General features: G+C 42.3%; 1 protein-coding gene across 1 annotated transcript in view; it reads right to left on the reverse strand.

The window, feature by feature from the left end:
- Positions 1-14,986, reverse strand: part of LOC122556387 (uncharacterized) — a 237,644-nt gene that overhangs the window by 114,665 nt on the left and 107,993 nt on the right. The window contains exons 42-45 of the mRNA XM_087993952.1: positions 6,536-6,720; positions 5,169-5,349; positions 3,246-3,371; positions 1,868-1,990 (exon numbers count right to left, since the gene is read on the reverse strand). Coding sequence (XP_087850078.1) covers positions 1,868-1,990; positions 3,246-3,371; positions 5,169-5,349; positions 6,536-6,720 — 615 coding nt within the window. The remainder of the gene's footprint in view (positions 1-1,867; positions 1,991-3,245; positions 3,372-5,168; positions 5,350-6,535; positions 6,721-14,986) is intronic.

Genomic DNA, 14,986 nt, shown 5'->3' on the forward strand with positions numbered 1-14,986 from the left:
GCGTAGGAGGCTGAGTGTGACCTTAGAGGTTTATAAAATCATGAGGGACATAGATAAGCCAATATCTTTTCCCCCAGGTAGAGGAGTTCAAAACTAGCAGCCATGGATTTAAGGTCAGAGGATAAAGATTCCAAAGGGACCTGAGGGCCAAATCTTTCACAGAGACGGTGGTGCATATACGGACCGAGCTACCAGAGGAAGTGGTAGAGGTGAATACAATTCTAACACTTGAAAGATATTTGGACAGGTACATGGATAGAAAGTATAAGAGGGATATGGTCCAAATGAAAGCCAATCGGACTAATTCAGTTCAGGAAAACTGGTAGCATGGACAAGATGGGCTGAAGGGCCTGTTCCTGTGCTGTATGACTATGACAATTAATAAAATCTGGAACTTTAAAAACTGGTTGTTGTTTAAAAAAACACCTGATTCATCAATGTCCTTTAGACAAAGAAATCTGATCAGGCCAACATGTGACTTGCAATCCACAGTAATAAGATTGGCTCTTAACGCCGTTTGAAATGGCCTAGCAAATTCAAGGGCAATTAGATTTGCCAGTGATTTGCCAGTGATATCCACGTATCATGAAAGAATTTTAAAATTCTTCAACTAGGCAGTCATATCGCCATTATTGTGTGTCCTGCTGCTCTATTATATCTGCAGCACTTTGTCTCCATAAGGGTGCTCCCAGTCAGCCTTTGCTTCACACTCTCTAGCCCTCCAGCTCCCAAGCCTCACTTTCTTGCAGTCCTTAACTGCACAGAAATAATTAAATCATTGGTTGCTCCTTTTTATAAATCAGCAGGCAGGTACAACACCTAAACACATGTTCAGATTCAGAAATATTTCTGATATCAAGTTTTTGATGGCAAAATTAAGTCCATTGTCTCTGATGACTAGTTAACTCAGTACAGGACAATATGACAGTTTAAAGCAATTTTTAAAGTTATGAGTGATATTTGAATAGGCTGGGTCTGGTTTCCTTGGAACAGAAGAGGCCGTGGGAGGATCTGATTGATCAAAATTATGAGAAATATAGACAGGGCAGATCATGATAATCTCTTCCCCCCGGCAGACTTGTCTAAGACCCAAGGGCACAAGTTTAAGTTGAGGAACAAGAGGTCGAGAGGAGATCTGAGAAGTAATGTTTTCATCTGGAGGGTGGTAGGTATGAATGACTGAATGATTTTATTGTCACATCTATTTTACAGGGAGAAAAGCAACAAAACAGTGAAAAGTTTTTCCATTGTCACCATGATCCAGCACCATTTTGAATAGTTTTAAGAATCAGAGAAAAAAAGATATAGCTGAAAAAGAATCCATCTGTCCTCAGCCAGTCCATCATCAATGATGCAATAACTCAATTCCAGGGGTAAGTTAAGTGTGAATTCTCTTAAGAGAAAGTGATAGAAGTCCCAAGTTTCTGGATCATAAAATTTTTTATTAATTACTTGTGATAAATGTTGCAAACTAAGAGAGAATGCTCTCATGAGAACTCTTAGTGAAGTAACAAGCAATAGTTTAGGAAGTTGCATTGTATCTACAATAATGAGTATATTATGACTTTAATAAGGACATCCTATAAGAGAATTTGCATTTAAAGAACTCAGGAAATGACAATATACCCAGCTGCCTATTTTAGAGCAGGAAGATTATACCTCAAAAGTACAATTGGGAAGTTTTATTCTTTCAATAAACAGAATAGATAGGTTTATATTGTTTTGGCAGTGCTGTCTCAAAAAGGTGGTTGTGACAAAGTTAACTTGCACTTCATGTCAATGTTAATGCATTTATGCATCTTTTTTTAAACAGTACAGTAAGTGTTGTGGCTTATATTTACGTATTGAATTAAAGGAGAAATCGTACCAAAGCAAAACCTGAATGGGTCTCCATCAAATCCAGACTTGCACACACATGAATAATTCCCTGATAAATTGAAACAGTCTGCATTTTGAGGACATGTAGAGCTATTGCTGCATTCATCGATGTCTGAAACAGAAGGATTGAAATAATTATTATCAGCCACTGCTCACTTCCATAGCCTCTTGGTCCTCCCTTTAATATGCATTATTCTGAGTGAGACATATGGATCCATTTTCATTTTTTTGTCCATTGTATTTTCACATGCAAGATTAATTAGATACTTCTTTCATTGTAATGGGATACCATATAAAATTTGTTTCAACAGTTATATCAGGGTGAGTGCTGGTACAGTACATTGATTCCATCTTGGGACAGGGTTTACTGCAGCCCATTGGGATGTGAAGCTGACATTGAGCCAGCTTCATGTTGGACATTGATCTCCTGCTGGCAGCAATCCCACCTTCAATTAGTTCAGAAACAGAAAGGGCTGGAAGGGGATATTCACTTGCTACAGGATATCAATGGTCATTTTTAATGAGTCAATGAACAACCATTTTCCTTGACACTGAGATTAAATGGAGGTGTGCAAAAATTTTCCACACAGTCCACAGGCAGTTGTACATAATCAGATACTCTGTGCCTGATTGAGGGATCCAGCTTTGAGTAGAGTGTTGACCACTGAAAGCCATCAGCTGCCCTTGTTTTACAATGCCCCTTCCTCAACCCTCATCCAGCGACCCCCAATCCATCTTTATGCACTTTGGAATGGGGTTCCCTGATGATCTTGGGCCTCAGGTTGTGTATGTCATCAGCAGCCACTACTCTTCGAGGCAGTGGCTAATTAAGGTCTTACTGGCCTTTGATTGGCCAGTATTGCTAAGGGGTTGGAGGTTAAAAACAGGGAAGTCTTATTATAATGGTATAGGGTCTTGGTGAGGCTGCAACCTGGATTAGTATGTAAAGTCACTTGGTCCCTGTCCTTAAAAAGGATATACTGGCATTGGAGGCAGGTTAAAATAGATTCACCATGCTGATTCCTGGGATCAAGGAGCTGATTTATCAAGAACAGTGAAACAGGTTAGGCCTTTATTCATTAGTGTTTAGAAGAATGAGGGGTAATCTGTAACTTGTCCTATTTCAATCATCTATTATAGGTCACATCTGTGGTTGCCATTATGCCATTATGGATGATCACTTTGAATTTATTGACTTTTGGAAGTCATTTCTATAGTATAATTTGAGTAGAACTAACTCCACCATTGTATATTTCGGCAATATGTATTTCAGGGTGCTTAAATGACATGGTAATGTTTGTATCTTTGTTCATCCTTTACATCAGCAATAAGTCATTTCAGTCAGATAATAAATATTGGTACCTTACCAGTACACTTGGAGCTGTTCATTGCATTTATTGTGTAGCCTGTATTGCAGCTGCAGTTGAATCCTCCAAAAACATTTGTGCAGATCTGTTCACAATTGTCTGTATTTTCCTGGCACTCATCCAAGTCTAGAAAGCCAAACAAAAACATGTAAGACAGCTGCTAAGAAGTCAGAAGCTTTCTTTGCATCTAAACCCCATTCTATTCATTGAGGTAGAAATTCTAAATCTATTTTTACCGATGTTACCTCACTATTTATTTTCAAAATAACTACAGTTCCACAAATGCATTTTTACCATGCCTGATTTCCATTCCAAAATTGAAGTGGTACATAGTTTTAGAAAGTAGAAGCAAGAATTAGACCATTCAGCCCATTAACCCTGCTCCATCATTCAATAAGATTATGGCTAATTATCCAACTCAGTACCCTCTTTCCACTTTCTCTCCATACCCTTTATCTCTAAGAACTATATTTAACATCTTCTTGAGACCATTCAATGTTTTGGGCTCAACTTCTTTCTGTGGCTGAAAGTTCCATAGATCCCCACTCTGAGTGAAAACATTTCTTCTTAGCTCAGTCCTAAGTAGCATTCTCCATATTTTTTTAAGACTGTGACACCTGGTTCTGCACTTTCCAGTCATTGGAAACATCTGTTTACTTTGGAGATCACCAACATCCCCCCACCCCATCTCATTTTTCCAAATGTCAATGAATACAGTCCTCACCAATATGGTCTCTCTTCCTATGTCAATCCTGCCATTGCAGGAATCAGACTTGTAAATCTTAGTTGCACTCTCTCCATAGCCAGAACATCCTTCCTAAGATAAGAAGGCCAGAACTGTACATAATACTCCAAATTTGGGTATCACCAAGGCCTGGTACAATTGCAGCAAGAGGTTCCTGTTCCTGCATTCAAATCCTCTCACTATGAAAGACAACATTTCATTTGCCTTCTTCATCACCTGCTGTACCACCAGTCTTTCTGCGACTGGTGTGCAAGGCTATTCAAGTCTCATTCCATCTCCCCTTTTTCAATCTATCTCTTCCCATTTTTCCAATCAAAGTTGATAACTTCAAATTTATCCACATTATCCTGCATTCACCATGCATTTGCCCACACACTTAACTTGCCGAAGTCACACTGGAGTAGCTCTGTATTCTCCTCACAGCTCACACTCCTGCTCAGCTTTATGTCATCTGCAAACTTAGAGGTATTACATTTAGTTGTTCTAACTATAGTTTTATAAATTCCTTTTGATGTATTTTGATGTACCAAAGTGGTAATTTCCCTAAAATGTAAAATAAGTTGAATTGCAGATTGCTTTTGATCGAAATATCTCAGGGAATAGAGTTTTGAAATTTCATATAATCTTTGTGTTAAAATGCCTAAAGTCTTTGTCTGTTAACTGCATCATAATATTTAATATGCTGATGTTATCTTTTTACAGTATCAAGTGTCTAATTCCTTTTATTTTTCTCTTTTCTAACTTCTGACTGACTGATTGGTTATATTAACTGGACATTTCATGTCATTTTGATTTTCCTCCCTTACTGAATTTCACTCAAGTAGTAGCTCATCTCTGGACTCAGCCCTTTCCCACTCCCTTTGAGGCCTGCCCATAGGTCATTTAGGGCAAAGAGCACAGGATGGTCCCACCTGCTCACAGTCTCAAGACAGTGGTGGGATTAACCCTGCCATCCAATAGCACCTCGGAGTTAGAAATCTGGTCCTTTGTCTTCATAAATTCTGGAAACATTCAAGAGTATAACATGCAGAATGTCCCATGGGAGAAGGCACTCAATATGACTATTTTAACGCATGTCAACAGGATTTTAAAAGTGAAGACTGTTATTTCTAATTTTTAATATTTACTGTTGCGTAAACACTTCAAGTATACAAGAAAGAAGGAGCATGCATCCTCACCGTAGCATTTTATCCCATCTCCCACTAAATTATCTGGACAGGGATCACAGGTGTAACCCTCCAGTGGTGCAGGCTGGTCTTTGCAAGTGTCATTCAGGAAACATTGGTTATCTTGACAAGCATCAAAATCCTCAGTGCAGTAATCACCCGTGTAGGCAGCGGTACAGTTACATGCTGGGACCTAAATTCCAAACGGACAGGTTTTAGATTTATACATAGTTTCACGAGAACTTCATTCCTTCTCTCCACAATCGTATAAACAACAAAATAAATCAGCCTACATTTTATGATAGATCAGTTCAATTGTAGATACTTTTGCATTTCCCAATAAACATAGTTTAGCTCTCACTAACAAAATGTATTATTTAATTCATTGATGACATGTCGCCTTCAGCAGCTTAGCTAGCATTTATTCATCCAGCCCTAGCTGTCCTTGAGAAAATGCTGCTGAGTTGCCTTCTCACCACTGATTAGAAGTTTTGTGATAAAGCTGTCATGAATACAGGCAGACCCATATGGGAGAACAAATGGATTCCAGATCCAGGCATGTGTATGAGTTTTGGATTGGGTCTAGTTTATTAATGTCCTTTTAGGAAGGAAACTGCTGTCATTATCTGGTCTGGCCGAGAAGTGACTCCAGACCCACTGCAATATTGTTGACTCTTAACTGCTCATTCAGCAATTAGGGATGGGCAATAAAGGCTGGCCTAGGTATCCCATGAATAATTTTTTTTAAAAATGGAGATGAGAGGTGTGGTGGGCTGTTTTTTAAAGAGTGTGCAGGTGAGAGAGGAGATAGTGCTATTCTTCTCACAGGGTGTCCCAGATTGGTAAGAGGCACCTTCCAATGAGTGCACTCCCTGCCCACTGTTTTAAGCACTTAAAAAATGAATAAATCTCCCTCCCACACGACTGCCCATGCCAAAGGACATCATTATATTGGGTTCATCTGAACTTACAGCAACACGTATTATTGTTATTATTATTTTTTTATGTATGTTGGCAGGCTGGCTATCCACAAACCCTTTGTATTATGAGATGGCCGCCCATAGGGAGAATGTAATATCATAACCCATAGACTCTGACCACTTTTATACCCACAGTATTTTTTTGGCTGATTCGGTTCTGAGTCTGGTCACTGATAACACCCAATATATTGATAGTAGAGAACTCAGGTAAAGACATTGAACCTGGATGGTTATATTCTATTTTGTTTGAGACGGTCATTGTTTGGCATTTGTGTGATGCAAATGTAACTGGATGCTGTTCAAATCTTGATAAATATAGGTATACATTGCTTCAGTATCTGAATATGATCTATAACATAACAATGGTGTGAAACGATTCATGCCTTTCATTTAACTTACCTTAAAAACAGTACTGTTGTTTTCTAAGGTCAAAATCGTTCTGGAATAATCACAGGTTGAATTGATACTACAGTTGCACAACACAAGTGTCAATCCTAACACAGAAACAGCTTTAGAATCATTTGCTTGTATTATGGCAAACACTGGGATGGAGCTTGTTGGATTCCAAGAAAAGTTTCCATTTTCTATAAATAAAGAAAGAATGAATGAATGACTTTTCAGAAAGAAAAACATATATTCATGTCTAACCTTTTTTAACATCCAAATCACAAAATGCCATCTTACCCAAAAATAGAATAAGCTGAAGAATATAAGTAAGCTAGAACCAGCAAACTACTTAGCTTTTCACATTTAACTCTCATCAAAAAACTGTTTGAAAGTCACCATTTTCTATCTAAGGAGGTATCAGATACACGATTTTGGCTCAACAAAATCTTTTACATCAAAAGTGTACAATAATATTTAGACTGCCACATGTCCATTTTAATTAGACTTTAACTACATTTCATCAAAAATTGACTGTATCAATTTCAGAGAGTTTCATGGGGTTTCTCTCTGTGAGCGCTAGGAAGTTATCTCACACAATTCTTTTCTGCTCACCTTTATTATGTATGCAACACACCTGTATGGCAGCATATTTATGATATTGTGTGCTCACCAGCCTCCAAACCCCATAACTAATTTCCTCAGCATGCCAACCACAGCAGTAACCCCCGTTAAACTCTCCTTGTCTTTGAGTGAATAGACCCCCAGGGCTGACTGACTTGGAACAGCATCTCCAACTGACGTCTGAATACATGACTTGATCATATTTGTGCAGCTCCCTTACTAACTTCCCTCTAATTCTGGACTGTTTGCACTGAAATGGCAGGACTTACTGTTGTCCAGTTTCCAGACAGTAACAATATGGAAGCCCTAATCATGAATACCCCAAGTGACTGAATGACCATGAACTGAGATTGGAAGATGACCTTGACTGATTGGGCAGACCCCTGTTTGACAACAGTTCCCCCTTAATGTGACTGAAAACTGATAATCTTGGACTTTGAAACATGGCCTTTTGGTTGAAGCACATTCACTGTGTTTGCTCTGTATGCTGCTGGCATATGCTATAAGGTTAATGTGAAATGAATGCAGCATGATCATGTACAGTCCACCCCCTTCCCTGATCATTACTGACAAAGATTACAAACTAGGCAAAAGTGAGGACTGCAGATGCTGGAAACCAGAGTTTAGATCAGAGTGGTGTTGGAAAAGCACAGCAGGTCAGGCAGCATCTGAGGAGCAGGACCCTGGCTTGTGTCTTGTAACGGTAAGTTAAGCAGAAGTATTGTGGGGCTGTAAATTTGGAATGAGATAGCAACCCATAAGAAACAAAGGCAAGTCAGAGATGCTCTGAGCATCAAAGTTAGTTCAAAGTGAAGAGAACAAGCTAAGAACCCTGAGGCAAACCCGTTTCTGATGCCTGAGATGGGTGCCTGTTCCTACACGCAAAATGGCCTGGCGCTGCACTGCCATGGAAGATGATGGCGCATTCTAAAGTGCAATATTGAAGAGATGAACTGTAGTCTAAGTGAGTTGGAGATGTGCCTTGAAAATGTGGTGAGCTGGTGCATGTCCGATGCCAATCTTCATGGACAAAGAATGTAGGAAATCACTGCACATGGACGTATTCTGAGGTTTCGGGGACCGGTAGTCAAATGGAGCGCCAAAGGACCTCTAGTGATTGTAACAAGATCAGCCAGATGAATCTCATAAAATATGAGTTCTTTGATTGGGGCTGTTAAACTGGGAGCCCTGGCTGACAGGTAAGAACAGGAATGTCAGACATCCCCTGAAAACTAACTCTGAGATCTGGCTCTGAGGGAGCTGGATCAGGGTCAAGGCTTTTCTATGTGTAAATAAAGGATGACTTGGCAATGGGACTTCGACTTCTGTGGACTTATTTCAGGACCAAACAGTGAGCTGGAACTGCAAAGTACCTACTCAGATTTTAATGTTGGGAACTGTCATCATTTAGTTTCTCCTCACTGCCTGATAAAATAATGAACTGGATAAAAATGGGGCAAGTTTAGGTAATAACGAGATCGTAATGCATGCAAATAGGGCTTTCATTGCTCAGTAGCAAGACCCTCACTTTGGCCATAAAACCTTGATGAAAAGTCAGGCTGGTTTTCTTGATGCCAAGAATCACATTTTTTTTTATCTTGCCATATTTTTCCAACTGACTTGCCATTGCTCACATTGTTCAGGGGCTGGGAGGATTAGGCCCTGTATATCAGCTACAGAATTAATAAATCATTGCTCTCACAGAACAATGGGTTCTGGAAGATGGCACATATTGCTGCTAAGTGCATCTTCACCTTATGAACTGCTTTATTCATTCATGGGATGTGGACATCAATGGTTAGGCCAGCGTTTATTACCCAGCCCCACTACATTTCAGTAAGTGGTGATGAACTGATTTTCTAAACCATTACAATCTAATATGGTTTAAAAACATTGTCAGTGTTGTTGAAGAGGAATTTCCCAGATTTTGTTGCAACAACACTTATAGAATAGCCATATTGCTACAAGTCAGGGTGCTGTATTATTTGTTGGGGGGGGGGGGCGGGCGTCGGGAAGCAGAGGCTTGAAAGTGATACTTTTCCCATGCATCAGCGATCCTGGTCTTTCTAGCTGGCAGAGGTCGCAAGTTTGGTAAATGCTGTAGAAAGATCCTTGGTGAGTTCCTGCGCTACCATTGTGCATTGTGATGAAGCATGCAAATGTTGCAGGTGCTCGGACTTGGTACCAATCGAGCAGGCTGGTTTGTCCTGGGTGATATGAAACGTTTTTAGGTGTTGTTGGAGTTACATTCATCCAGAGTCTAGATTAGAGTGGTGCTGGAAAAGCACAGCAGTTCAGGCAGCATCCGAGGAGCAGTAAAATTGACATTTTGGGCAAAAGACCTTCATCAGGAATACAGGCAGAGAGCCTGAAGGGTGGAGAGATAAGTGAGAGGAGGGTGGCGGTGGGGAGAAAGTAGCATAGAGTACAATAGGTGAGTGGGGGAGGGGGAGAAGGTGATAGGTCGGGAGGGGAGGGTGGAGTGGATAGGTGGAAAGAAGATAGGCAGGTAGGACAAGTCATGGGGACAGTGCTGAGCTGGAAGTTTGGAACTGGGGTGAGGTGGGGGAAGGGGAAATGAGGGAACTGTTGAAGTCCAAATTGATGCCCTGGGTTGAAGTATTCCGAGGCGGAAGATGAGGCGTTCTTCCTCCAGGCGTCTGGTGGTTAGGGAGCGGCGATGAAGGAGGCCCAGGACCTCCATGTCCTCGGCAGAGTGGGAGGGGGAGTTGAAATGTTGGGCCACAGGGCGGTGTGGTTGATTGGTGCGGGTGTCCCGGAGATGTTCCCTAAAGCGCTCTGCTAGGAGGCGTCCAGTATCCCCAATGTAGAGGAGACCGTATCGGGAGCAACGGATACAATAAATTATATTGGTGGATGTGCAGGTAAAACTTTGATGGATTTGGAAGGCTCCTTTAGGGCCTTGGATGGAGGTGAGGGAGGAGGTGTGGGTGCAGGTTTTGCAATTCCTGTGGTGGCAGGGGAAGGTGCCAGGATGGGAGGGTGGGTTGTAGGGGGGCGTAGACCTGACCAGGTAGTCACGGATGCCAGGGTGGGAGGGTGGGTTGTAGGGGGGCGTGGAGAGTAATTCATCATAATCCTGACTTGTGCCTCGTACATGGGGTTGGATACTTTATGCAGCAGTTAATTTGTATGTAGCAAAGTCCCATACATGGAGTCATACAGCATGGACACACACCCTTCGGTCCAACCAGTCCAGGCTGAACATAATCCCAACTATACTAGTCCCACCTGCCTGCTCCTAGCCCATATCTCTACAAATTTTCTATTCACGTCCTTATCCAAAGGTTTTTTAAACATTGTAATTGTACCCACATCCACCACTTCCTCAGGAAGTTCATTTCACATGCAAACCACCCTCTGTAAAAAAATTGCCCTTCATGTGTGGAATTGTGTGTAAAAGATAGTTGCATGATGGGAAAACTGGCCAACCCCTGGTTGGAACACAATACAAGTTAGGACTATAGCAAAGGTCAAAGCATAACCTTTTCGCATCAAAGAGCGTCAGAGAGCGGCGGGAGCTGGGCGGAAGTAAGGCAGAGCGCAAAGCCGCTCGGGAAGGGTAATTGATTGTTATTTAAGAACTTATCTGGACGCCAACAGTCGTTTTGCATCAGAGAGCAGCGGGAGCTGGGTGGAAGTGAAGGCAGAGCGCAAAGCCGATCGGGAAGGTAAATGATTGTTATTAGAGTGGGTGTGTTGTAGACCCCAGGTCCTACAAAGTAGGGCCTCCATCCCACCCTCCTCCTCTAACCTAAATTAAAAGTCCACAGACTTGCCCCAAAAAGAGGGTCCAAGGAAGTTCCTGTGGATTGAAGAGTGAGGCTTTAGCTCAGGAGTCTTCGACAAGGAGGTTGAGTGAAGTGATTACGCCACAGTTGAAGAGGGTGAAGACATGACTGCCCAGCTGGTTCAGTGTGCTACGTGCTTGATGTGGGAGGTCAACGACTCTGGTGTGTCTGGCTCGTATAAGTGTGGAAAGTGTGTGCACGTTCAGCTACTGACAGAGCATATTGCAGCACTGATGAAAGAACTCGAGGACCTTAGGCTCATCCGAGAGAACGAGATCTTTCTGGACAAGACCTTCAGCGAGGTTATTACGCCAATCGTACCAGAAGAGGGCAGAAGAGAGCAAATGATGAGGAAGGCAGAGAGGAGACAGGTGCAAGAGACCCCGGGGCAAGTACCTGTCAGGAACAAGTTGAATCTTTTGGAAACAGTAGAGACAGATGACACTGCCAGTTCGCGAGGCAGCCAGGTCTGTCAATCAAAAGTTGGCATGGAGACAGAGCGGAAGAGTCGGACATCGCACAGAGCTGTGGTAATAGGGGACTCCATAGTGAGAGGAACTGACCGGGGTTTTTGTGGCAGCAGGTGGGACTTAAGGATGGTGTGTTGCCTTCCTGGTGCTAGGGTGAAAGACATCACAGACAGAGTGCAGGAAATCCTCAAGGACGAAGGTGAAGAGCCAGAGGTGGTGGTACATGTCGGCACAAATGATGTCGGGAAGAAGAGGAGGAACATACTACAGCGGGACTTTGGAGAACTAGGAAGAAGGCTGAAAAGCAGGACGTCCAGGGTGGTTATCTCCAGTTTGCTTCCAGTTCCTCGGGCTGGTGAAGCCAGAAACAGAGAGATAATGGACGTGTGGCTGGGGATCTAGTGCAGGAAACAAGGATTTAAATTCTTGGATCACTGGGGTATGTTTTGTGGTAAGCATAAATTCTACAAGAGAGACGGTTTGCACCTTAATAGGTTAGGGACCAGCATTCTGGCAGGCAGGTTTGCTACTGCAACACAGCTATGTTTAAACTAAGTAGCAGGGGGAGGGAGGGGTCAAACTGGATGTTTAAGAAGGAAATTGAAGGGAAAGTTAGAACAAGAGAAGTCAAGAAAGACAACTGTATCAATGAGGCAGAAAACTCAAAAAGGGATCATGCTGTAAGGTTGAGTGAAATAGGAGTTGATGGGAAGGGTGAGGGCAGTAATAAATTAAAAATACTATACATGAATGCACGAAGCATTAGAAATAAGATCGATGAGCTTGAGGCTCTTTTGGAAATTGGCAGATACGATATTGTGGGGATAACTGAGACGTGGCTTCAAGTGGACAGGGTCTAGGAAATGAATAATCAAGGCTACACGTGCTATCGTAAGGACAGACTGAAGGGCAGAGAGGGTGGGGTGGCCATATTGGTAAGGGATGATATTTAGTCCCTTGAGCTGGGGGACCTCAAATCAGGGGATGTAGAGTCAGTGTGGATAGAGCTGAGAAATACTAAGGGTAAAAAGACCCTATTGGGAGTTATTTACAGGTCCCCAAACAGTAGTCTGGATGTCGGATGTAAGTTGAATGAGGAGCTGAAATTGGCCTGTCGCAAAGATGTTACTACAGTTGTTATGGGGGATTTTAACATGCAGGTAGACTGGGAGAATCAGGATGGTATTGGACCTCAAGAAAGAGACTTTGTGGAGTGCCTCAGAGATCGATTCTTCGAACAGCTGGTGCTGGAGCCGACCAGGGAGAAGGCAATTCTGGATCTGGTATTGTGCAATGAACCAGAATTGGTCAGGGTTCCTCGAAATGAAGGAGCCATTGGGAAGTAGTGACCATAATACAATAAGCTTCAATCTGCAATTTGAGAGGGAGAGGATACAATCATTAGTGACAATATTTCTGTGAAATAAAGGGAACTATGGAGCTATGAGGGAGGAGCGGGCCAAAGTTCAATGGTGCAATGCCTTAGCAGGGATGACAGTGGAGGAACAATGGCAGATATTTCTGTGTATAATGCAGAAGTTGCAAGATCAGTTCATTCCAAAAAGGAAGAAAGATCCTAGAAGGAGACATGGGTGGCCGTGGCTGATGAGGGAAGTTAAGAAACATATAAAGTTAAAAGAGAAAAAGTATAACATAGCAAAGATAAGTGGGAAAACTGAGGACTGGGAAGCTTTTAAAGAACAACAGAGGATTACTAAGAAGGAAATACGCAGAGAAAAAATGAGGTACAAAGGTAAACTGGCCAATAATATAAAGCAGGATAGTAAAAGTTTTTTTAGGTATGTGCAAGGCAAAAAAATGGTTAGGACTAAAATTGGGCCCTTGAAGACAGAAACAAGGGAATATATTACGGGGAACAAAGAAATGGCAGAAGGATTTAATTGGCACTTCAGATCTGTGTTCACTGGGGAAGACACAAGCAATCTCCCTGAGGTAACAGTGGCTGAAGGACCTGAACTTAAGGGAATTTATATTTGCCAGGAATTGGTGTTGGAGAGACTGTTAGGTCTGAAGATTGATAAGTCCCTGGGGCCTGATGGTCTACATCCCAGGGTAAAGAAGGAGGTGGCTCGGGAAATCGTGGATGCATTGGTGATTATTTTCCAGAGTTCAATAAATTCGGGAGCAGTTCCTGCGGATTGGAGGGTAGCTAATGTTGTACCACTTTTTAAGAAAGGTGGGAGAGAGAAAGCAGGAAATGATAGACCAATTAGTCTGACCTCAGTGGTGGGAAAGATGCTGGAGTCTATTATAAAGGATGAAATTATGACACATCTGGATAATAGTAACAGGACAGGTCAGAGTCAGCATGGATTTATGAAGGGGAAATCAAGCTTGACTAATCTTCTGGAATTATTTGAGGATGTAACTCTGAAGATGGATAAGGGAGATCCAGTAGATGTAGTGTACCTGGACTTTCATAAAGCTTTTGATAAAGTCCCACATAGGAGGTTAGTGAGCAAAATTAGGGCGCATGGTATTGGGGTCAAAGTACTAACTTGGATTGAAAGTTGGTTGGCTGATAGGAAACAAAGGGTAGTGATAAACGGCTCCATTTTGGAATGGCAAGCAGTGACCAGTGGGGTACCACAGGGATCAGTACTGGGACCGCAGCTTTTTACAATATATGTTAATGATAGAAGATGGTATTAGCAAAACCATTAGCAAATTTGCTGATGATACTAAGCTGGGTGGCAGGGTGAAATGTGAGGAGGATGTTAAGAGATTACAGGGTGACCTGGACAAGTTAGGTGAGTGGTCAGATGCATGGCAGATGCAGTTTAATGTGGATAAATGTATGGTTATCCACTTTGGTGGCAAGAACAGGAAGACAGATTACTACCTAAATGGAATCAATTTAGGTAAAGGGGCAGTGCAGAGAGATCTGTGTGTTCTTGTACACCAGTCAATGAAGGTAAGCATGCAGGTACAGCAGGTAGTGAAGAAGGCTAATAGCATGCTGGCCTTCATAACACGAGGAATTGAGTATAGAAGCAAAGAGGTGCTTCTGCAGCTGTACAGGGCCCTGGTGAGACCACACCTGGAGTACTGTGTGCAGTTCTGGTCTCCAAATTTGAGGAAAGACATTCTGGCTATTGAGGGAGTGCAGCGTAGGTTCATGAGGTCAATTCCTGGAATGGCGGGATTACCTTACACTGAAAGACTGGAGCGACTGGGCTTGTATACCCTTGAATTTAGAAGACTGAGAGGGGATCTGATTGAGACATATAAGATTATTAAAGATTATTGGAGGCAGGAAACATGTTTCCGCTGATGGGTGAGTGCCGAACCAGAGGACACAGCTTAAAGATACGGGGTAGACCATAGGACTAACCTCCTATGTGGAGTTGAGGAGAAACTTCTTCACCCAGAGAGTGGTGGCTGTGTGGAATGCTCTACCCCAGAGGGCAGTGGAGGCCCAGTATCTGGATTCATTTAAGAAAGAGTTGGATAGAGCTCTCAAGGATAGTGGAATCAATGGTTATGGAGATAAGGCAGGAACAGGATACTGATTAAGCCTGATCAACCATGATCATATT

The sequence above is a fragment of the Chiloscyllium plagiosum genome, unplaced genomic scaffold, assembly GCF_037043375.1.
Source record: "Chiloscyllium plagiosum isolate Xiang-an unplaced genomic scaffold, Cpla_swu_hap1 HiC_scaffold_13, whole genome shotgun sequence".
Lineage (NCBI taxonomy): Eukaryota > Metazoa > Chordata > Chondrichthyes > Orectolobiformes > Hemiscylliidae > Chiloscyllium > Chiloscyllium plagiosum.